Source organism: Gymnogyps californianus, chromosome 3 (genome assembly GCF_018139145.2).
Source record: "Gymnogyps californianus isolate 813 chromosome 3, ASM1813914v2, whole genome shotgun sequence".
NCBI lineage: Eukaryota > Metazoa > Chordata > Aves > Accipitriformes > Cathartidae > Gymnogyps > Gymnogyps californianus.
The window spans coordinates 95,434,191-95,458,140 of NC_059473.1; the positions used below are offsets into that span (position 1 = coordinate 95,434,191).

The 23,950-nt window shown below is 39.1% G+C and overlaps 1 protein-coding gene across 1 annotated transcript in view; it reads right to left on the reverse strand.

Moving 5' to 3' along the window:
- Positions 1-23,950, reverse strand: part of COL19A1 (collagen type XIX alpha 1 chain) — a 198,092-nt gene that overhangs the window by 127,025 nt on the left and 47,117 nt on the right. The window contains 2 exon segments of the mRNA XM_050893865.1: positions 6,011-6,064; positions 23,422-23,475. Of these exon segments, the coding sequence (XP_050749822.1) occupies positions 6,011-6,064; positions 23,422-23,475 (108 nt within the window).

Below are 23,950 nucleotides of genomic sequence, written 5' to 3' on the forward strand. Positions count from 1 at the left end.
CAGAACAATTGAGAAAAATATACAGACACAATTTACTGAAAGAAAACTCATTTAATTCACTTAGAAAACCACATCCAATTACCCAAGTATTAAAAAAAAAAAAAACCCCAAACCCCAAACAACCAGGAGTGATTTTTGAAATATTAATTCAAGCTCATCTTATTTTAGCAGACTGAATTCTTTATTTGATGATCTTTCAATAAAAAGACCTGTTATAATGCTCTTCCAGCTCCAATTTGATAACTTTTAGCTCAGAAAAAGATCTTAATGTACAATCTTACTATGTTAATGTCCTTGTCAAATAGTCTGCAGTCTGGCTATATTATAACAAGAATAACACCTGCTTTAGATCTTTATTAATGTATACTTGTATTTTTTGTGAGACACAGAGCAGAGATACAGCCAAAATTACATACTTGTAGCACAAAAACTACTTAATAAAAAAGCCCCAAACATTCTCTTTCTCCCTCAAATCATCTAGCAGGAGATGGTTTGCATGTCTTTGCCAGTCTCTAGAATTCAGTCTCACTGCCTCACAATGCACATGATTTTTACAGGTCTGAAGATTAAAAGACTGGAAAATTTCCAAAGTAAAGCATATGGTGTTTTCTAAATTACTTTCAAAAAATTAGAATGAGCAATGTCTAAACATTCTTTCACCCTTCAGAGAGTGTCATTTCCTTATATAGAAGTCTAAGGTTTAAGTGAGGTTAACTAGAACAGCAGGCTACAACTTCCAAAGTTTCTAGCAGCATTTTGTCAAATCTTTCAACTGATATAGCATCATGTACTACACATCTGGGAATTAAATTCAAAGCTTTGGAGATGTGCAGATGTATAGATTATCAAATAGTTCTGGACTTTTCATCAATCACCTACAGTGGCTGCTTTTTGTTTGCTTCTTTCGGCTGGGGTGGCTCATGCAATCAACAGCTTGGGGGTCAATTTTAGAGGTATGCCCAAGACCAAGCATGCAAAATGGGATCTAGTGAAATAACCTTCCCTATGTCCTCACCTAAAAATGAGTGGTTAATTACTGAAATAATTTCTGAATGTATGCAACTCCTGTTCTGCTCATCTAGTTCCCCTTTCTCACAAAAGGTTGGACCAGATGATCTTTCGAGGTCCCTTCCAACCTGGGTTGTTCTATGATTCTGTGATTCCCATTCTTCTCCAACTGTTGGACATACAACACAGCTAATGGTTATTCACTTTTGACAAATTCCTAGAAGTGTTTTCTTCTTTTAGCTTTCCCATTTGTGAAACTGCACATCCTGTCTTTACTCAATTCCCAATTCATTATACAAAAATTTTTCTTAGATAGAGTCAAAATTTCTCTGGTTGTAGCTTGTATCCGTTGCCTCTTGCCCTTTCACTGTACACCTTTGACAAGAGTCTGGCTCTGGCTTCTCCGCATCCTCCCAGTACTTACAGACAGCAATGACTCTGCACACTCCACACTCCCCCTTTCCAAATCATCCATCTTAAGGCTGAACAAACCCAGCTCCCTCAGCCTCCCCTCGTACATCACGGGCTCCAAGCCCCTGGCCATCTTGGTGGGCCTCCGCTGGGTTTGCACCAATGAGCTGCTCTTTATTCTCTCCTGGGGAGCTCCAAACTGGACACAGAACTCCAGATGTGGTCTCACAAGCGCCAATCACTCCTCCTGATCTGCTGCCCATGCTCTTGCTAAGGCAGCCCAAGATGCAGCTGGCCTTCTCCACCACAAGGCCATGCAGCAGGACCCCCAACTCCTTTTCTGTAGAGCTGCTTTCTAGTAATTTGGCACCTGACCTGTGCTGTTGCATGAGGCTATTCCTTCTCAGAGGCAGGATTTCATGTTTGCCTTTGCTTAACTTCATGAGTTCTGCATTAGCTCATTTCTCCAGTATGTTGAGGTCCCACTGAATATCATTCTTGCCCTACCTTCCAGTGCCCTGACTATTTCCCCACATTTGATAACATCCATGAACTTGCTAAGAATCCCATCATCCAGGTTATTAATAAAGACGCTAAATAATACTGGCCCCAGTATCACCCCATGGGGGATGACACTAGTTACTAGGTAGCAAGTTGGACTGCATAGCAGTTATTCCACCTTTGAGCCCAGCAATCCAACCAATCTTCCACCCACCTTATTGTCCATTTATCCAGTCCATATCTCATGGATTTGACTACAATGATATGACTGGAGACTGTGCCAAAAGCCTGGCTGAAGTCAAGCTATACAAATCCACTGCTCTTCCCTAATCCACACAGACAGTCATCTTATCAGTAGGCAATCAGGTTGGTCAGGCATGATTTGTCCTCAGTGAATCCATACTGGCTGTTCCCAGTCACCTTCTAGTCCTTCGTGTGTTTAGAAATGCCTTCCAGGATTTGCTATATAATTTTTCAAGGGACAGAGGTGAGGCTGACTGACCTGCAGTTCCCTGGATCCTTCTTGAAGATGAACGTGATGTTTGCCTGTTTCCGGTCATCAGAGACCTCCCCCTAGTCATCGTGATCTTTTGATAATGACAGAGGGCAGCCTTGCAGTGACATCAGCCAGCTCCCTCAGCACCCCTGGATGCATACTGTTTGGTATCTTGCAAATGTCCAAGTAACTTAAGTGCTCCTTAACACTCTCTTCCCCTTCAGTGGGCAATGGTTCATTCTCATGCAATCTGCTAGGAGGCCTAAGTAAACTAGAAGGTCTGATGGCAAACTTTATTAGTGACAACCAAGGCAAAAAAGGCATTGGGTACTCTCGGCCTTTTCCATCTCCCCCACCCCACTAAGCAGTGGGGCAACATTTTCTTCAGCCTTGTTTTTGCTATGGATGCACTTAACAGAAGCCCTTCATGCTGTCCTTCAAATCCCGCATTAGTTTCAATTCCAGATGAGTTTTTGGTTTCCTAACTCCATCGCCACATGCTCTAACAATGTTTCTATATTCTTACTGGGTAGCTCACCCCTGCTTCCGCTGTTTACTTTCTTTTTGTGTCTAAGATGTCAGGAGCTCTTTGTTCACCCATGCTGGCCTTCTGCCATACTCACTCAACTCCCTGCACATCAGCATGGACTGTTCTTGGGATTTTAGGAAGCTGTCCTTGAAGATCAAGCAGCTGGGCTCCTTAGGCCTGCAGGACAGTCTCAATCACTCCTTGGCCTCCTCTTTGCCAGACTCAACAAACTTAGCTCCTTGAAACTCTCCTCAAAGGTCTTGTTTTCTAGGCCTCTGCACATATACTAGCTCCCTGCTGGACGCTCTCTGGTTTCTCCCCATCTCTTGAAGAAGTGAGGGTGGAAGACCCCCCAAACATGACTGTCGTGGTTTAACCCCAGTCAGCAACTCAGCACCACGCAGCCGCTTCCCCCTCCCCCTCCCAGTGGGGTGAGGAGGAGGAAAGCAAAGGAAAAAAAAGTAAAACTCGTGGGTTGAGATAAGAACAGTTTAATAACTAAAGTAAAATATAATACTAACAATAGTAATAATGAAATATAATAATAATAGTAATGAAAAGGAATGCAACAAAAGAAGGGGGGGGGAAGAAAAAAAAAAAAAAAAAATCAGTGATGCACAATGCAATTGCTCACCACCCGCTGACCGATGCTCAGTTAGTTCCCGAACCACGATCCGCGCCTCCCGGCCAGCTCCCCCCTGTTTATATACTGGGCATGACGTTCCATGGTATGGAATACCTCTTTGGCTAGTTCAGGTCAGCTGCCCGGCTATGCTCCCTCCCAGCTCCTTGCACACCTGCTTGCTGGCAGAGCATGGGAAACTGAAAAGTCCTTGGCTTAAGATAAGCGCTACTTAGCAACAACTAAAACATCAGAGTGTTATCAACATCATTCTCACACTAAATCCGAAACACAGCACTGTACCAGCTACTAAAAAGAAAGTTAACTCTGTCCCAGCCGAAACCAGGACAATGACACAGCATACCAGATGCAGCACCACCAAGCAAAGGGGGGAAAATATCTTCCCCTGATCTGCCAGCTGCAGTTTTACTAACTTAGTCCAATATGTGGTTCACTTTATTCCCAATAGGAGAACGCTGTTAGCTCATAATTCAGCCTTGTGTTTACCTCCAGGTCCTTTTCAGCAAAGCTGCTGCTCGACCAGTCAGTTTGCTGCCTGTACAAATGTATGGGGTGATTAACTAATTCCTTGTTTTTCAGAAAAACAGTCTAAGTGTCCAGATTTTTTGCACATATTTGAATTTTAAAAAAATTATTTCCAATTAGAGAAAATAAGAAATACAGTCAACAGAAAGCACAGAGAAAGAAGTCTAGGTAATTTCCACTTGACAGCATTAAAAATATAACAATATTAGCCACTGGTAAGTTACTTCAAAGAATTCAAATGTTGCAGAAATAAAAATGTGAAAGTTGCAAAATAACACATTTATGACTGACTTAAATTCTCCTTTCTGTGGCAGAATTCTCATATTAAGTTAGGCAAAACATTTCACACAAGTTTTTTCATGGACAATCACTGACTACTCGTCTTGATACTCACTGCAGGATTGCTGATCTGATTTTCACTGTTTTAAATATGCCTGCAGTACAAGTCAGTGAGATCCTGGCTTTGAACGTTGTCGTGGTTTAACCCCAGCCGGCAACTAAGCACCAGGCAGCTGCTCGCTCACTCCCCCACCCAGTGGGATGGGGGAGAGAATCAGAAAAAAAGTAAAACCCGTAGGTTGAGATAAAGACAGTTTAATAGGACAGAAAGGAAGTAATAATAATAATAATAATGATAATAATAAAATGACAATAATAATAATAAAAGAAATTAGAATATACAAAACAAGTGATGCACAATGCAATTGCTCACCACTTGTTGACCAATGCCCAGTTAGTTCCCGAGCAGTGATCCACCCCTCCCAGCCAACTCCCCCCAGTTTATATACTGGGCATGATGTCATATGGTATGGACTATTGCTTTGACCAGTTTGGGTCAGCTGTCCTGGCTGTGTCACCTCACAACTTCTTGTGCCTCTCCAGCCTTCTTGCTGGCTGGGCACAAGAAGCTGAAAAATCCTTGACTCATTATAAACACTACTTATCAACAACTAAAACCATCACTGTGTTATCAACATTATTTTCCTACTAAATCCAAAACACAGCACTGTACCAGCTACTAGGAAGAAAATTAACTCTATCCCAGCCAAAACCAGGACAAACGTATAAATTGATAGATTGTGGTAAGCATGTTGTGGAACTCAATGCTGGCTACATCATCTGCAGAAAATAAGTTCCTTCCTTCCCTTCGTGCTATATTACAGGAAGTATCTGCCCTAAAGATACACAAATCAGCCCTTTGCAACAAGGTCATGCTGCAGAATACTTTTTTGAAATTTTAATATGAACAAAATAATGGGTTTTTTTGTGTAGTCCCTTAATTTGTGGAAGCAGCAGAACTATTTCCCCTACAATTTTTCTAAAAGGAATTAGCTGGACAGATGCATGTGTCATTAAGACGGCATTCCAAATACTTACAGTTAAACACAGCTGCAATCAACAGAAAACAAAATCTGACCATGAAAAGATTCAGGCAACTTTAACAAATATTACCAGCAGGGTCTATAATACACATGTCTCTTTTTGCAAGTTCTGGCCTTCCTACAATATTCCACCTCTGGAGAGGAGTAAAAGATTAAAATGGAAGACTGAAAGAAGCAGCGCCATCCCTCATCTCATTTTGCTGAGATCACGAGACTCTCAAATTTCAAATTTTTGAATCTGCTGTCTTGTGGCTGGAAAGACCTGCACAGTTCTGAGAGTTAGGTGACTGCTCTTAATGCAAAATAATACTGATAGGCAGGTTTGTGCCACTGCACTACACGCTCTTTCTCTTTTGAAAGAGAAGCTGATAGTGAAGTTCCTCTGTCACATTATACAACTCAGAAACTGGATCTGTAATTTAAATACAATTTACGTAGATACTGGACAGCTGGCAAAAAGGATGTTGAGAGTAAAAATGCATAAAATGAGACTTTTTTTTTTTTTTTTTTTTTACCTTGGAACCAGTAAGACCAGGTATGCCAGGAGCACCTACTAAGCCAGCTTCCCCCTGAAACAAAATGTACATAAGCCATCATTTTACAGACCTAACTCATGACTGAGCTAAATTAAGAGAAAAAGACATCTGGACATGTATTGTTTCTCATTCCTTTTCTACAGAACAGCTGAGTTGATTTCTAGGGTTGTTTATGTCTGTTCCCTTGTATTTGGTGAAAATACATTTCACTTTCAAAATATTAGGCAATTAACAATTACAAATTATCTAATTATGCAGCAGATATAGCTGTAGATTGCTTCAGACAACTGGACAACAAAAAAGATTAGAGAGTTTGGATCACATGAAAATCTTTAAGTTTTATTTCAGGCCCTGATTCAGAAAAAAATACTTCAGAAGACACTTGCATACTACCGAAGTACCTAAAATCCCAACAAGGGTGCCACAGCTTCCACTCTCTCCCTAATACCTATTAGGTGCTTGAGCCCACAGGGATCTGCACTTAAACTGTTAAGTCCCACAGGGAGTCGTACATAAGAAGCTGACTGCTGGTTTCTAGGCTCTGCTCAAAGAGGAGTTTCAGATCTTTCCCCCATCCCTAGGGGAGTGCCCAACCTACCCAGCAGGAGGAAATGCAAATCTTGATCCTGTGCAACCAGGCAGACAAAAATCTGTTTCTCCTACTTCCTAAGTGAATGTTCTGTATATGTTGTTAAATTACTGCCTCCTCTACCCCATATTTTAAAAGAGCAAAATAAGTCAGCTGTACAGTTGACTGTTAGTCACACCCCGTCTCCCAAATGACTTTCTCCTTGCACTGCTCATGAAAATTAAGGATCTGATTTGGGTTTGTAAATTCCATTCAAGAAACCGGATACTTAAAAGTTATGCTCAGCAACTGAGCTTAAGCACAAACAAGCACCTTGTTAATCAAAAATGTTTTTAAAAGATAACTATCCAAGCTGAGTAACATGGTAAACTTCATCTTCAATATCTGAGTAAGGACTGGTCGAGCAAAAGAAAAAAAATAAATCAATAGCTCCGAGTTGAAAGCTACAGACAATTCAATTCTGCATTTAATATAGGCTTTCCAAGGAAAAAGTATAGTTAAAAATCTAGTAATATCTCATTTAGAATGTAAATATAAAATATTGCAGCAGTTTCCTTTTCCATTCCTTCTTAGCAAAGCGTGTTAAACAATTACAGACCTAGTGAGAACCAGGCTCTGCCACTCAAAGCTAAGAACCACCCTCCATTACAGATTCATCAAATATGCCACTGTGAAGTACACTAATTTTGGTCTCAATAAATCTAAAGACACTGACCTAAGTTCTGTTAGAAGAATTCATCCGTGCTTATATGACTTCAAGTGGGAGTTTAGAAGACTTATTAAAGGAATCTAAAATCAAATGCTTTCTCCATTCCATTCATGGGTCTTAATTCCTTGACAGAAGTTTGCCCTAGTGACTCGCACACCATCCAATTCAGTTTTCTAGCCAAGCCAAAATTCAGCAACAAAAGAAAGTTTTGAAAGTTCACTCATTTGATTCCAAGCCAAGCAGAAGACAAATGCCTCACAGACGCAACAAAAGAACAGAGACAAGGGAAAAACTCCAATCTCTTTTAACAACAGAAAGAGCCAATAAAAGAACAATTACTCATCAAAATGATACAAGTAATTAAGCAAATAAATACAAAGCACTCATGATATACAACATTTAAAATACAGCTTAAAATAGCTTGTTAAAGTGGCATTTTTCTAACTCCACTCATGGCACAGTTTCCAACATCTTCCTTCCAGCTCCCCTCTGTAAAAATAGATGCTAGCGTACTGAGGAAAAATTCTAATTAATCAGTACAAGTAATCCTTAGCCCTTCATTTTCTCCAGATTTACGGTGTGAATTCAGAAAAATTCTTCATAGTCTAATAGTTACCAGATAATAATATTTTATCTTCCCTGCTATATTGGATCACTGTAAACTAGAAAAACCCCTCACATTCACTGTTTTTTGTGGAGACAAACCATAGATGTTTTGCCTTGCACTGTTTAACCAGTGCTCTACAAATGATTATCCCTTCAACACAACAATGCAAAAATAACCTCCTACATCAATACTGATTCTTATTAAATCTAAAATGATTAACATTGTGGTTGCTTTAACTATTTTGGAAATGTGCAGTGTATTTATAATCATGGTTCTTAATATATTTATCATTTATTGATTTTGCAGTTTGTAATTGCACTGCAATACCCTATAAAATTAGAAATTCAGTTTATACCTAAAGGTTTTCAAGATAGAGTAAGATGCTTTGTATCTGTGTACTTAGCAACTTTCTTAGAATGCATTTACATTAATTTTTATACCTTGACTTCCACATTTACCTATTTTTTCCCCCTAAATAAGAGTCTTTCACATTAAAAAAGATTAAAAAAAAAATAAAAGGAGAGGCTATCTTAACAGACAAGTATGTGAACTTTATTAAGTGCCTTGGTTACTTGTACTACCAAACAATATGGAGCCAAAAATGAATTCGGCATCACATTATCTAATCACTGGGGGGGGGGGGGGGGGGGCGGGGGGCGGAGGAAGAGTTGAGAGAAACTTGTATCAATCACTGGGAATGCGTTTTGCTATTTGGAACATTTTAGGCATTAACATGATTTATAATGGCAAACATACTGGAACTTCGTGAGATTCTCTTCAAGGCTGGGAAACAGAAACAATTACTGTAAAATACTTCAAGCATTTTGCAGATATGATTCTGCAAAATTTAAAAAAAAAAAAAACAAAACCACCAAGAAGCAGTCAGATGCTTCTCCATCCTCAATATGAAAACCAAACATTTTTCCTTTTATTTTTAAATTTACTAGGGCATTGCCAGAAGTTTGATTTACAGAATAGGCTTGGTACTCCAGGGTTGCTAGCAAGGAAACTCATCTTAAAAGTAGTAAAATCAGCATGGTCAAACACTACTTACTGTTTTGATAATTTATGGATATGTGCCTTCCATTACCCTGAGTATGCCAGACCCCTGGAATAATCTAATAGCCCGGTGTTTTAAAATGAGGACAACTATTTTTAGCATTGCAGAAATGGAGCGGAATGTTCAACAATGTACTGTCAGAGGGCTCGAGCAGCATCCTCCCCCGTGGAGCACGTACCAAGCCAGTCCAGAGCCACCAGCAGGGGCAGAGCTTCGCCTTTAACGAATAAAAATCCTACACCAATTATACTCCATTATATGACACCTTCCTTAGCCTACTGGAATATTTCCTTGTTTCTTTAAACAGGTTCCTGTTAATGGTTGGGATCACCTCATAGGATATTAATTACATAAAAATATATTCAGCTGATATTTACCAAGACTTGCCCCGTGAATCTCCTGGATTAGTCATGTCAGGAAGTTTCTGCTAAACATTATGACATTCTGGTTTCACTGCATCTACTGATCTTTTTGTTCCCACTTGGTTACTGCTGAAATACCAGTACTTGGCTCTATGATGTAGATGATAGATATTTCTATCATCTGAAGCAACGCAGTAGAAAAAATTTTGAAGTGATCTTATACTCATGGACAACTGATAGATTTTTGTAACTTTTTTTTCCCTTATGGGAGATCTGTCAAAAGAAAAATTGCCTGACTTACACACCATCTATTGATTTATTGTTAACCCAGCCATAACATGGTATTAAAGCAAATCTAAATCCTATTAAAGTTTCAACAGAACTGGAAATTCATCTAATTGGCCTTGCTAAAATAATATTTGAAACACAATAATGTTAAATATAAGTTAAGAAGCATTATCCAATCTCAATGAATTGCAGAGGTCTTTTTAAAATAATAAAATATATTAGGACTATTATATTCACCATAATAATTGGAGCCCCGAGTTTATATTAGGAAGATAAACAGCATTGTCAACCTCTTAGATGTCATAGTCTATTCTTTACCGCAGGAATTATTATTATTATCATCATAATCCATTTCCATAACCTGAAGATTCAGGAGGCAGATTCTCAGCTAGTACAAATGTCAGTTTACACTAACAAAGATCTGTCCCACAGACCATTAAAGACTAATGTCTAACTAACTAACTAACACTAATGTCTAATGTCTAACCACACAGATATGAAATGCAAAAAAGCAGTAGCAAAACTAAGGATTTAAGTTGAATCAAAAATAAATAGACTGCATATAGACTGGAATTTCTAACCTAGGAACTAACTCAAATGAGTACTTTTTCTGAAATACCATATTGTTGGTGTGTATCATGGTTTAACCCCAGCCGGCAACTAAGCACCACACAGCCACTCGTTCACTGCCCCCACAGCGGGATGCGGGAAGAGAATCAGAAGGGTAAAAGTGAGAAAACTCGTGGGTTGAGATAAAGACAGTTTAATAGGTAAAGCAAAAGCCGTGTGCACAAGCAAAGCAAAACAAGGAATTCATTCACTGCTTCCCATCGGCAGGCAGGTGTTCAGCCATCTCCAAGAAAGCAGGGCTCCATCATGTGTAATGGTTACTTGGGAAGACAAATGACATCACCCCAAACGTCCCCCCCTTCCTTCTTCTTCCCCCAGCTTTATATGCTGAGCATGATGTTATATGGTATGGAATATCCCTTGGGTCAGTTGGGGTCAGCTGTCCCAGCTGTGTCCCCTCCCAACTTCTTGTGCACCCCCAGCCTACTCGCTGGTGGGGTGGTGTGAGAAGCAGAAAAGGCCTTGACTGTGTAAGCACTGCTCAGCAGTAACGAAAACATCCCTGTATTATCAACACTGTTTCCAGCACAAATCTAAAACATAGCCCCATACTAGCTGCTGTGAAGAAAATTAACTCTATCCCAGCCAAAACCAGCACAGTGTGCTCGTGTAGCTGCAAACCTCCTATCAACTATTGATAAATATAGCAGTTCAAGATACAGTTTCCATGTCTCCATTTATACTTGGAAGTTTAAGACTTTCGCAAGAAATATATCTCCTCACTTCAAAAACAATGCCTTTTCAGATTTGATGTATTTTGGAGATGGGCTAGTATTTGGATGAAGAGGATATACCGACCATGTATCTAGGACTCCAACAGACAGTTCCCCACCTGTGAATCTGGGATTAGCAGATCTACTGTCAGCACAAGAGCCCTAGGAACTGCTCCCTAAAGGTAAATCTCCAGGTGTACCCCATTACTATCAATTCTGAGCAGCTTTGTGGGGAACAGCAACATCTCAGCCTAGTAGGGTTGTTCCTTTCAGGCCCTTTTCTTAACCTCTTTGAGGCTTATTAGCCTACTCCATATCTCACATCTGGGATGCCTGACAGAAAGAAGCTAGTCCACTGTCCGAGGGACACAGGCTCTCTGCATGAGTTTTTTAATCATCCTCTCACTAAACCCCAATGTTTATTTAGAGATTCAACACTACTCTGACAGCCATTTCTCTGGCAGCATTCCTTTCTCATTCTTCCAAGGTTCAGCAGAAGTACTGCCAGTACACTATATTCTACAGGGTGGTATTTCTTCTGGCTATTTCACAACACTGGCATTATAACCCTGTCACTGCAAAGAGCCATGCATTTTTGTTAGCAGGTCCTGAAGTCTCACCTTCTTCCACCTCATGGATTTGATACCAGAAAAGAAAAATGCTCAGACTAAAGTATGAAGAAATAGGGCAGGCGGGCGGGCAGGCAGATGGGCAGGGGGGAGACAAACTGGCCATAGTCACTGTTACATTACACATCCTACTGGCTAAGGCTCTGAGAGTTCACATTAACTCTACTATTTCCACTGCTGGATTTGCCAGCAGAGTTGCTATGATGGCACTGACTAACAAATGCCACAAAGATCATAATTTCTTCCACTCACAGTTATTAAAACAAAACCCCCAGAGTGTATTTAAATAAACAGGTCACCATTGAGACAATCTCTCTTCAATTATGCAGCATGCTGTTATGTAGCTTATAACAAAATCAATAAGGAATAGCATTGTACACTATTTATTCTCGTCTGTTAAGTAGTTTCCCACCTTTGCTCTTCCCTCGCAGCCTTGGGTGCATCTCTATCAATACTGTATGCTCCTCTGGGCAGGGAATTTCTTTTACTCCAGGCTTGTGCTGAACTATACAAGAAAGTCCCAAGATCTTCTCACGTTATGGGAAGACACACGAACACAGAGTGTAACAGCTATACGCCTGAAGTCTGGCATTCTCCTGCCACACATACTCTTTAAGGGAATTTTCATTCTAAGAAGTGGACAGCTAAAGAAACATTTCTTGAGATCTTATTGTCAATAGCTATAAATAAAATGTTGTGCATCTTCCACATGTAAAGGTAACAGGTTACAGTTATTAAATAAAGTTAACTATGAATTAATTTCTCCTATTTAGTGTCTTTCTTATTACAAACTAAAACGATGTCATCTTCATTTGTAAGGGAAAATCAGAAGAATTGCCTTTCACAACAAAAAGGGAGCATAGTGAAAGGGGTGTTAATTCTGAAAGAAAAAGCATCAGCTGACTAGCTTCTCAGTATCCGTAAAAAAAAAAAAAAAAAAAAATCTGGCTTGTGTGAGATACTTGTTAAATACAAATCAAACACCTGTCAACCAGCTGGGCCACGTGTGTCACTGCTGAGCCATCTGCAGAAACACACCCCGTGCCAGTTGCTTTACTTAGTGTGGCCTGGGAACAAGAATCCATTAGACAGAAAGTCAACAGTGGAATTAGCAGCACTTTTTCTTTTAGTGCCCTTCCACTTACTTGTTTGACTTCTTGTGTTTCTATTTTTGGGAGCTTCATGCCAGAGCAACAGTGCTGACTGCTGATTAGACAAGACTTGGCCCAGCCTCAGTGTGTCACATTGATTTAATCGATTCAGACTTGAAACATGCAGTAGGAATCTTAGGTGTTGATAAATACTGGCTAGCAGTGGGAATTAACAAAAAAACCCCCACATTCTGTTTTACAATACCTATGAATGATTTTGCTGTATGACTAAAAAGCAGTTTTTATGTCCAACAACTTGGTATCTATGAATTAAAAAAGCAATTTACATGGGATTTGGAATATAAAACCTACATTATAATTTTTAAGGCTTTTTTGGGAAGAAGTGTATTCATTGACATTAAAAATGCACATCTGAGCTGAATTTATTTAAATAATTATATGACTAATACAACTCACCAAAAAAAGGGCAAAGGACAGTTAGCAGTTAACAGGTCACAAGTCACAGCAGCCAACAGTATTATCTATAACCTCTGTACAATCTGTACTACATATAAATTTTCTATTGCATGAAGCTAACAATTTTTTTTTAAATCTCATGCACTACTTGTAGTAGATGTTGTTAGCCAGAGAGAAAATACTGTTATATATAAATTAAGTAGAGCAACATAAGTTATCCATAACTATCCTAATATAGATCAATGATTCATCAGATCCAAAATCTAGTATTTGGTGAAGTCCAATATCTAATTCCTCAAAAGAAGACAAACAAAACTAAGCAAAACGTGTCAGACAAGCTGTACAACGCTGCGGTTCAGTGAGAAAGTTCCTTCCTCCCCAATTAGTCCATCTCCTGCAATACACTGCTGCCAACTTTTACAATGCTAAGTCTTGCAATAATGGGTATTTTTCTTAAAGCCCTACTTTCTGATAAGATGTGAAAAGCTCAGATATTAGTTTCAAAATCTACAGTCTCTAGCCCTCACAACTAAAGGAATTAAAAAAAAAGAAAAAAATCTATGTGCCACAGAAACCTCATAGAAAGTACCCAATAAATATAATTTACGAACAATTGAAGAAGAATTCTCAAGCCTTCCCTGCCCTTTCAAAGTCTGTAAGGTCCTGACTGAGGCTTTTCAAACGTAGTTAAGAATCCCAGAGCCAGACAGGCTCACAGCTAGAGTATTCATTAATCTCTGATTAAGGACAAAGAGCTGCATTTAATGACTGCATTATTTAACCGCATTATTTTTCACTTCCACGTTACATAACATGCTAACAAAAGCCTGTCCTGCATGGCAGCGTGCCACCCTCAGTTTTGCTCCCAGCAGCCCAGACCCCTATAAAATGGATGGTGACCTCTCGTTTCTTTGGCCACACCTCACATCACAATAGCGGCCGCTGCACGCCAGGCCCCCGTGACTGGCCACATTCTGCTGCTTATTACTGTTTCATTGCAAATACCAGAGGGTATACCCTTCCACCCCCACTCTTATCTCACCAGTGTCACTTGCCTGAAGGAGCCCATGGCTCTGATGCCAAGCAATACAAGCATTAGTGTCTGGCTCCCAAAACACATTTGCACTTTTATTCTACTGAGACATACTAATCTGATTTTGAGGGAAGCCACAAGAGGACAGAAGACAATGCCACGACTTTTCTCAAATGGGTTAGCTGATGGACTGAAGCATAGTTATTTTTTCCTCAAAAAGCAACGACTCTTTAATTAAAAATGAAGTCTCTGCTCACCAACAGTACACAACCTACAGCAGTCACTAGTACCATTCCCTCCAGAATGGAAATAACACCCAAGCAGTGTCACTGCACGCAAGGTAATTTGATTCCACAGAGCTTTCTATCGAGAACTGAACTGAAATGCTGTCGTTAAGCTTTAGGAATTGAAAAACCATGGAGCTCAACAGTTCCTGGAGTTGTGAACTGCAAAAATCACCTAATAAGGCAAAAATAAGTCAGCACAGCAGACAGCTCTCTGGAATCAAATTTATGATCAAAGGCTATTCAAAACACTTCCTTGTAACACTAAGGAGAGAGTGAGAGCAAGCAAGCAAGAACTATACATGCTGAAGCAATGAAACAAGTTTTGGAAAACATAATGGTCTAAAGTGTATTTGCCCAGTAAGATTTTAGAAAGCATATTTATGCATCAGAAAGCTATTGAGAGCTACTGTTTTCATATTCATCCATCTCTTAAAACTAGATGTGTGTTAATTATACACAAAGATATCACTGCAAACACAAAAAGAATACAAAACTTGTACCAAAGTTTTGTTGCTGTAATAGATGGTGTCCAACTGCCTGATTTCCAATGGCCGACGATTCTCAAACTCAAGGCTTTAAACTTAGTGGTAATAAAGTTTCCAATCAGAAAACCACTATCTTTCTTTTTTGAGGCTAATCTATTTACTTGTTTACCCATAAAAACCCAGTTTTTAAAAATTTGCACTGGATTTCCCATTAAAATGTTGTTTCAGCTTTACTTTCTTACAGCTTACAATTCTACTTTGAAAAGCTTTCTGACGTCAATTACTTTTTCCTGTATTAGTGATTATACTCTTTTTATCTCTGTTGGAGACTCCAGAGTAAAGCAGTACAGGGATTTTTCAAAAGCTGCATAACTTGCACAATTTATGTCCTTACCTGATCTAAAAATATTGAAATATAACCGATTAGCAATGACAGGAGCTCAAAAATTGGGTAGCACTAAACGAAAGACAGACAAACTGAGAAAGATGGCTTTAAGCAGTACCTATCCAGTGCTCCACATGCATTTTTGGAAGCTTTCTCAGAGATGCTGATGAGCTACTTCGGAAATATCCTGACCCCTATCAAGGATCTGTACAGCACATGAAATGTGGAAGGCACTGTGTCCAGCGATCTTTTGAGACAGCTGCAAGGAAAAGACTGCATTACTGTAAGCTCAACACCAATGTCTCCTCAGATTTGTATATTTGCATGAGTGATTGATGCTCCAGGAGCATATGCTGAACTGGTATAATAGGCCATATATCTATGGCTCTTCTGCAAAGTCAAATATGCCTTGGAAAATTCTAGACAGAGTTTCCATGGTCTAGCTGGAGCAATGGGGAAAGCAGGTCAATGGTCACAAGGATCTTCATGATAACACGATTTGATTTGGATGTACATTTAACAAGTTTCCGGTTGTGGATTTTATAACATAGCTGGCCCTGAAGACCTGACCCTGGAGTAACTCAGTATGGAGATGGGCATTAAAAGCATCTCTGAAAGTAATCTGAAGTCACACACCATACTAGCATGTCATCTATAATTTTTTACATTAATTTAAAATTTTGGAATATATATTTAAATCAAGTTGGAAAACAAAGCACTGGACATTTCCAAGCCATTTTTTATACTGAGCTTCTGAATTCAATTTCTTCTTTAAAAAAAATAATCTTATAATGCAGCAGTTTTGAAACTCATTTTCTCAGGTACCACTAAGGGAAAAGGGAGCTCTTCCCACCAAGCAATGCAAAGTAGGCTGTTCAGGAAGTGTTAACATGCTGTTTTGATGCAGCACACATATCACAAATGGTATCTATATCACATTTTGGGAACCCTTTTACTAATCATTTGCTTACCTGTACCAAACATAGAGAGAACCCTATTTCAAAAGGGTAATCAAATTTAACAAGAATAAAGTCATCAGTGTTAGGTTTCAGAGTCAGTTGAAACTGAAGACAGCACACTGAAAACAGACTTGAGAAAACTAAAGTTACAGATAACCATCTCATACAGTTAAATTAGAAGAACACCACCACAAGCAGCATTATATATTCTAGTCCTGTTATCTTCTAGCTCACAAAATATGTGAGTTCATGTACACTTTGTTGGGCCGTTGTCACAAATACATGCAAGTGAACAAAAGACGACACAATCCTTTTACAGATACGTACTGCACAGTTTCATGTAAACCCAATCTCATTTTCATGATGCTTCAAGTACAAATAGCACTCATACAGTTGGTAGAGCTCTTGAAATGTACACTCAGTTTTTTTCTCTAGTCTGACTTTGAATATAAATCTAAGTTGTGTAGTGATAAACATTGTTTTTATTCACATAAGCATTTCTTTCTCCTTTCAGTCTGTCTAAACTGTTTATTTTATTAATATACTGTGGGAGCACCCATACAGCGCAGTAGCAAATTCACAGCATATTGAATATTTCACTGCTTCTCCAGGCTTACTGTGCAAAACCAGCTACTTTTAAAAGCTTATCCAATATATTTAATATTTTAGGATGTCTGTTCATAATTTAGATTGCAAAAAAGTAGTGCAAAAAACTACAACAGTAAAGCTAAGCCATTTGAAAGTCAAGTATTAAAAGTGAATGGTGTCACAGGTATTTCACAAAATGTAGTTTAAGAAACATAGATGTATCATCTCCATCACTATGAATTGTATTCCATGAAGCATAAGAAAGCAATTACTATGGAGGTTTGGATAAAGGGGAACAAACAATAACTGTTTAGTTTGGTAAGTCTTCTGAATTTTCTGAATTACATTTCTGGCTACGTCAGTTTTATTTTTCAGAATGTAGTGACCGAGAAAGAAGAAAAAGTATTTTCATAATACAAAAAAATAGGCAAATATGGAACGGCCAAGAACAGAGCCAATTACTCACCTTCAGCACCTTGAGTCCTTTGAGCCTTGCTGCCATCAGCACGTTCTCAGAAGCTTAAGAGCTTTTTGGCTAGCAGGACCCATAACACACATAAACCATAACTCCCCAAGAGGCTTAGTACTTTGTATCAAAGTGGTGGCAACCTATCTCTCAGAACCAGGAACTCTCCCGCTAAACTTTTCAAGCACACAGAGATTGTCCACCCCCTAAAATGTGATATGCCGAAACAGTTGAGAGGTTCATCTTGACTGCCAAGGCATCACAGACCAGAAAAAAAAACACCCCAAAAAACCAACCCAAACAGGACTACATCACCTAGCATCCAGGACATAAATAAACTTTTAATTTGGAGCTTCATTGTCATGGCATTATAGACCCAGAAGCAAAGGGAAGGAGAGGACTTGAGTTATTCGGCTCAGTGACAGGAGAAGGAAACAGAAAAATCTCAACTATACAGAGGCAAATCAAACCCAGCTTGTTCGAGTTTACAAAAAGCTGAGGAAAGGAAAGGGACAGAATAAACTCCTGTAAATGAGAACAAAAAGATCTGGTGGCTTCCCCCCCACCACCCCCCTTCTCAGAAAACATCTAAGAACACATTTTTAAGGCTGGAATACTTGATCTCCTAGTCATGGTTCAAAGTATACACCTCCTAAGTTGTCAGACTATTTGGAAGGCCTAGAAGTACACTACAAAAGGAGGATCCAACACACAATATGCTTCGTGCAAAGTCTAATTGTTTCCTGGGCTGGAAGAGTGGAGAGACTAACCCTGTGCTCTCCCGATGCAAAATACATAGCAGTGAAACTGACCGTCCTTATCTGTATCAGTCCCCCAGTAGGTGCTATGGAAAGGACCTGCACACATGCAACCTCTATGGAAGTAATACAATACTATGACTTCAGTAAAGGAGAAGCCTGTGGGTCTCACCAACAGGAGAGTCCTCTCACCATTTCAGTATGACAGGAACACTAGGAAAATAACCAAACTTTTAAAATAGGAATACTTTCCAGCAGTGCATCAACCTTCCTCAGACTATACCAGTGGTACGACCCCGCACACAGCAATGGTACGTGAAGACCATTCTTAATGGCAGAGCAATCAGTTCTTGTTGTCATAATGAGGTTAGTCTAACTGCTACATCAGGGTTGCTTAACTTGTGGAGCCTGATTTGCAGCAGATAGGCGACTGTCATCCTACACCTTAGAGCACTCCAGTCACCTCAAACCTCTGCTTCAGGGACAGATTTAATTTCTCAGGCCATACAGCCAGCACTCTGGCTGCAATCCAATTATACTAAACATCTTCAGAAGTGTATCCAGAGGCAATTTCACTTGCTAATTGCCAAAAAAATTGGCTAACACAGTGCCTCCCTTGACATATGTTTCTTCTGTCCTCACGGACTTTGCTGAACACCTTCAGAAGACCAAGGCATAAGGTCTCACGCGCACAGTGATTCTGATTTACCACAACCTTCCAGTTCTTCTTGTATCATGATTTGACAGATACCTTGAAGAAGTGTCCCCAAAAGGCTAAGCTACAAATCAGTCCTGATTGCAGAAAGGGGATCATGGCAATATATTCCTTATCTTCTGGTAGTCTACAAAGTGAGTTTCCTTCCAAGGGAGGACTACTACCCTCTTATTTTTTAGAACTATAAACTAACACCACAGAACTCTCTCCTCTGATACTCTCAAGAACTTATTCTGTTGTCCTAAGTAGGATCTACTATTTAAAAAGTATCTCTTAAGACGATCCCCTGAAAAAGGACAGGGATGAAGGAACTAGGAAGTTAGACATCAAAGAGAGAGTCATATATGTGATGGTGTCCACGATCTACTGTGTTGTGACTTTGGGGGCCTGTGGTAGGGCTCCACAGGGACTGCATTTGATTCTTCACTCTCTAGATTGGTCATCAGCACTGTCACACTGACTGCTTTTGCCCTGAAGGCAGATGGGATGACAGGCACGTTGTGGTGTGCTGCCAGTCAGTGGAAACCTCATTTTTCACTTTGGCAGCTTACAAGAACTGCAGTAGAAAAATCAGCAAAACTGCAGAACTATGGCCTGAACACTCATCTGTTTTCTTTTGGGTGTTAAGGCTATTCTTATGTCACACTAGAGTCATCAAGACTTAAACTTTGTTCTCTGTATTAGCCCACAGCAGATCCAACCTCTCAAATGGCAAGAACCTCCTAGAAGTCTACACCACTTAGATCTGCACCTATTAGCCAGTACAACTGTTGCAAAACCACTGCAGCGTTTAGTGAATGGGAAATTATGTTGTCAGCAATAATACATCTTACAAATGACAGAAGGCCAAGTGTCACATTTGAAGACAGACTGAAGATATGTGAGGTACACAATCTATTTTCACACTTTAGATCCCTGAAAGTCAAGGCCATATATGAAGCCTTACAGACTTCTCACCATTCACACAGATCTTGAAAATTAAGTATATGACCATGGAGTACTTTCCTGGGAGATTCTCCTGATAAGACTCTCTCAAGTAATTAAGTATATTGGATAGAATTATTCTAACTTTAGTTTTTCACTACAACATCAGGTACGTTTGAGCTAATCAGTTCTACAGAAACAGGCCTTCTAATAGCCAAGTTTATCTCATTCTAAAGTAAATTTCTAAAATAGGTCAAATGAATTGATATTGTTGCTTACTCATAGCAACATGAGTAAGATTTGCCACGTATTTATTCTCTGAACCTTTCCCCCAGGAAAGAAGTATGAACAATGGAGTATTGCAGTGGATAGTTTTTGGGTGTATCAGAAAGAGCCCCTCTGCTCTCTGAAGCCTCAAACTGCATTTACATAAAAAATAATTGTATCATTTCTTTTTTCTTTTTCCTATTTCTAACTAGTGACTCAGGGGGCACATCTGCACAAAGCTCAGAAAAATACAGTGCAGAAAACCATAAAAATAGCCATACCAGTCAAAAAAAATATAACATCGCCAACAAAAGATAATGCTTATTGAAGGGTTTAAGAGGATAAACAAACAGCAGTAGCTCCTGAGAATGCTCTCCCAGCATTGCACAGTCTGCACCTCAACTTCCTGAAACGTAGGAGATGCCTTTGTATATAACAGTGCTTAGAGTATTTTTATTCCTTTACTTTGTCCAGTTGTCTTTGAATCTGTGTGCATTTTTAGCATCCAGAACATCCCAGAAAAAGCAGCACAAAAATAACAGATGCACACAAGTTTACATAGCTCTTAATGCATCAACTGAGAGACAGAGCATGTTAACACTGTTCACAACACGAGGAAAATAAAGTGATTCTACCTCCAGAAAGGAGCTAATAATTCCACACAGCACTGTACTACTCTGCATAGAGATGACAACTCTGGCTGGCAGAAGCTGGGTGGCTGAATCTCAGTTTCTTCATCTAGCTATGCATGTACAAAATATTTTGTTTGCCTTTTTTTTTTAAACAGCTTTTGGTTTTGCCAGTTTCAGATTCCACAGTACTTCATTTTTATTTTGCAACAACGGTATGGCTTTTATGTAGTCGGAATTAAAAGAGTTATAATGTTCAGGAAAAGTACAGTGTCTTGATATTAAATATAATCTGACTGTTGAGCCTTACGTAAACTAACAGGAGCTTTGGGATTTGGCCTGACAGTGAATCTGCAAGGCGCTAAGCAAAAAAAACCCCAAACAGTATTAACCATGGTAACTGTAATAATAACTTGTACTGGAAAAGCAATGTAGCCTGGTAATTTTAAAGAAAGATAACATCAGAGAAGGAGCTACAGAAAGAGCCAAGGGAAAACACAGCTTCATTCTAGATCAATCTCATTCAATCTACAATGTTTTACAATAACTGTTTCCGTTAATTCACATCTGGGAGCACAGTAAAGTAAAAACTGTCTAGCTGGATCAAATCAAAGGTTTCTCTAGTCAAGTATACGACTACAATTGTGGCAACAGATGCCTACAGAAAAGTATAACAGGGCAACCATAAAGACTTCTCCAGTGGGTTTCCCAGACTTCAGCATCTCAGAGCTCAAGAACTTTCAGACAAGCAGCAGTGTCTGACACACTCCACGGATTCTTATTCCATCAACTTTCTAATAAATTTTCAGACTGTTTAAATCCTGTGGCAGAGTGTTCAAACTGTAATCATGTAATAGGAAGAATGAGCCCTTTCTATCCTTTTTGAACTTGCTATCAGATAGGTTTGATGCTCTAGTTCACACGCTGAAAAGGAGAGTAAAATAAATAAATAAATCCCTATTAATCTTTTCTGTTCCATTCATGATTGTATAGAGCACAGAATAGGACATATTTCATCTCAGTTGTGCCTTTTTCAAATTGAAATCACGCCTTAACTGGAAGATGCCCAATGCTCTTGATCACTCATGACAACCCCTCTGAAGCTTTTCCAGTAATATTAGATCCACTTTGACATGTGGGAACCAGAACCGTATACAACATTTAAGATGCAGCACAATACAGTTTCATTAATAATAATGACATTAAGATGCTTTTGCTTTGTTCCCTATTCTCTTCCTAATTGATCCTAAATTCCATTTGTTTATTTGACTAGCACTTAACAGTGAATCTATGTTTTCATTGATCTGTAATTCCAAGATCACCTTCCTGAACAGTAATAGCTAGTCCAGAGTCCAACATGAAATACATAATGTTTGCTTCGTTTTTCCTCTTCATCTGAATCACTTTACTATTACTTTCTCTGAGTTTTACATACCACTTTATAATTCAGTCCCTCAACATCGCAAAGTCCTTTGAACATCTTTGCAGCCTGCTCTGCATTTTTCTTCCACATATAACTTAGCATCAGCAGCAAATATCATTATTTTAACTCATCCCTTTGGTAATATTATATATCTACCTCCCATTTTTAACAAAACACAATTTGAGACAGAAATAGTAAGTAAAAATAAAAGATAGTTTCATAATTCTATATCCTGTTAATTACAGATTTTAAACCTGACAGTTGAAGTGAAACTCTACTTCTTTCAGCACTTAGAAATCTGGATAATTACAAAATAAACCAAACCCTCTGCCATTACTAAAACGTTGCATACACGTGAAAGCAGCATGTCAACCAATAAAGCACAATATTGAAATTCTGAGCCTCTCACAGCAACAGCTGCCTTTAAAAGGCATACTTGTTTACGGCACTGAAAGAACAGAAACTTGAAGTACACGATGAAAAAGAACCTAAATTGACAGAATTGAGGGTTGAGGACTTAAATCATGATGCTAAAGATACCACTGAAATAAATAAAATAAATTAAAAAAAAAAAAAATCAGTGAAGTGCACTAACACATGTATCTGGCGAGTTTCATTCATTTATATATTAACTGGCTTCCATGTATATGCAGAAAATCCACTATTGTTTCAGCTGTTACTATGGACCAGAAAAAAAAAAAAAAAATCACAAGAGGCCAAATGATTAGAAACTCCAGCAACACGCTGTTTCCTCAGTGTTATGAGGGCTGTCTTCTATACTGAAAATGCTGGATATTAGACTAGTAGACTTCCTCTAATACAAGTAACTAGCTCTGAACTCAATAAACATGTACAACTGCCTTAATTCGAACACCAACGTCCTGAAATGAAGTGAAACTTATCCTCTTGAATACACAGGCAGGCTGACACGCTTTCTTAGCCACTGCTCTTCCCAAGTCTTTACTTAGAGGTCAGTGGTGTTCATCTCAAAGCTCTACCAAGTGGCCTGTTGAGAGCATAAGAGCTCTTTTCTAGGCTTGCAGACCACAAACTGCACAGTGGAACAAGTGGCTTCCTTTGGTTCTGTGTAGCCCCCCCTTTTAGGAAAAAAAACAAGCAAGCACATCTGCCGAGAATACTATTGGTCTGAATGGCTTTTTCAGTGTGCTACAAAAACATGGCAGTTCAGGTAAGAGAAGTTCATTTCCTAAGAGAAGTGTTCTATCCTCCCATTTCTATACATAATTACATATGTCAGTGGCTTATAATGAACACTTCCCGTGAGTCAAATTACATATCAATATACACGAACATACCTTTTCGCCAGGAAGACCAGCAACACCATCCTGTCCTTTTGCACCCATTTCACCCTACAAAACAAATTATTCAGTTAAAAGTTCTAAAGACTTCTGAGGTTAACAACAACTACTCAGGTCACATCTGATTCAACAGAAAAGCATCTTCTACCCTGTGTTTGTCATGCTTAGTAATGTAACCACTGTGGAGGAGGATGCCTTACATGTAACACTAAAATCAGACAAAATAAACACATTTTAAAACACCTGTAATGTCAATTAAGACCCTCATCTGACAAATACTTGCACATGCACTTTTCCATAAAAAGCAGGTCTGCTGATGTTAAGGGGATTCACTGTGACAGCAGAGTGAAGCCAAGTGGGTCCATTTTCACTGGGTTGAGCATGTTCTACACTGAGAAAGCTCAACATGTAATACAGGTCTGTTTTGTCTAAAGGTCATGTGCCCACAATATTTTTGAAAGACACTATTTAAACTCAGTTTCTCTCTTGCTCCCTTTTACCCTCTCAGAGAAACCAAACCCCAAAC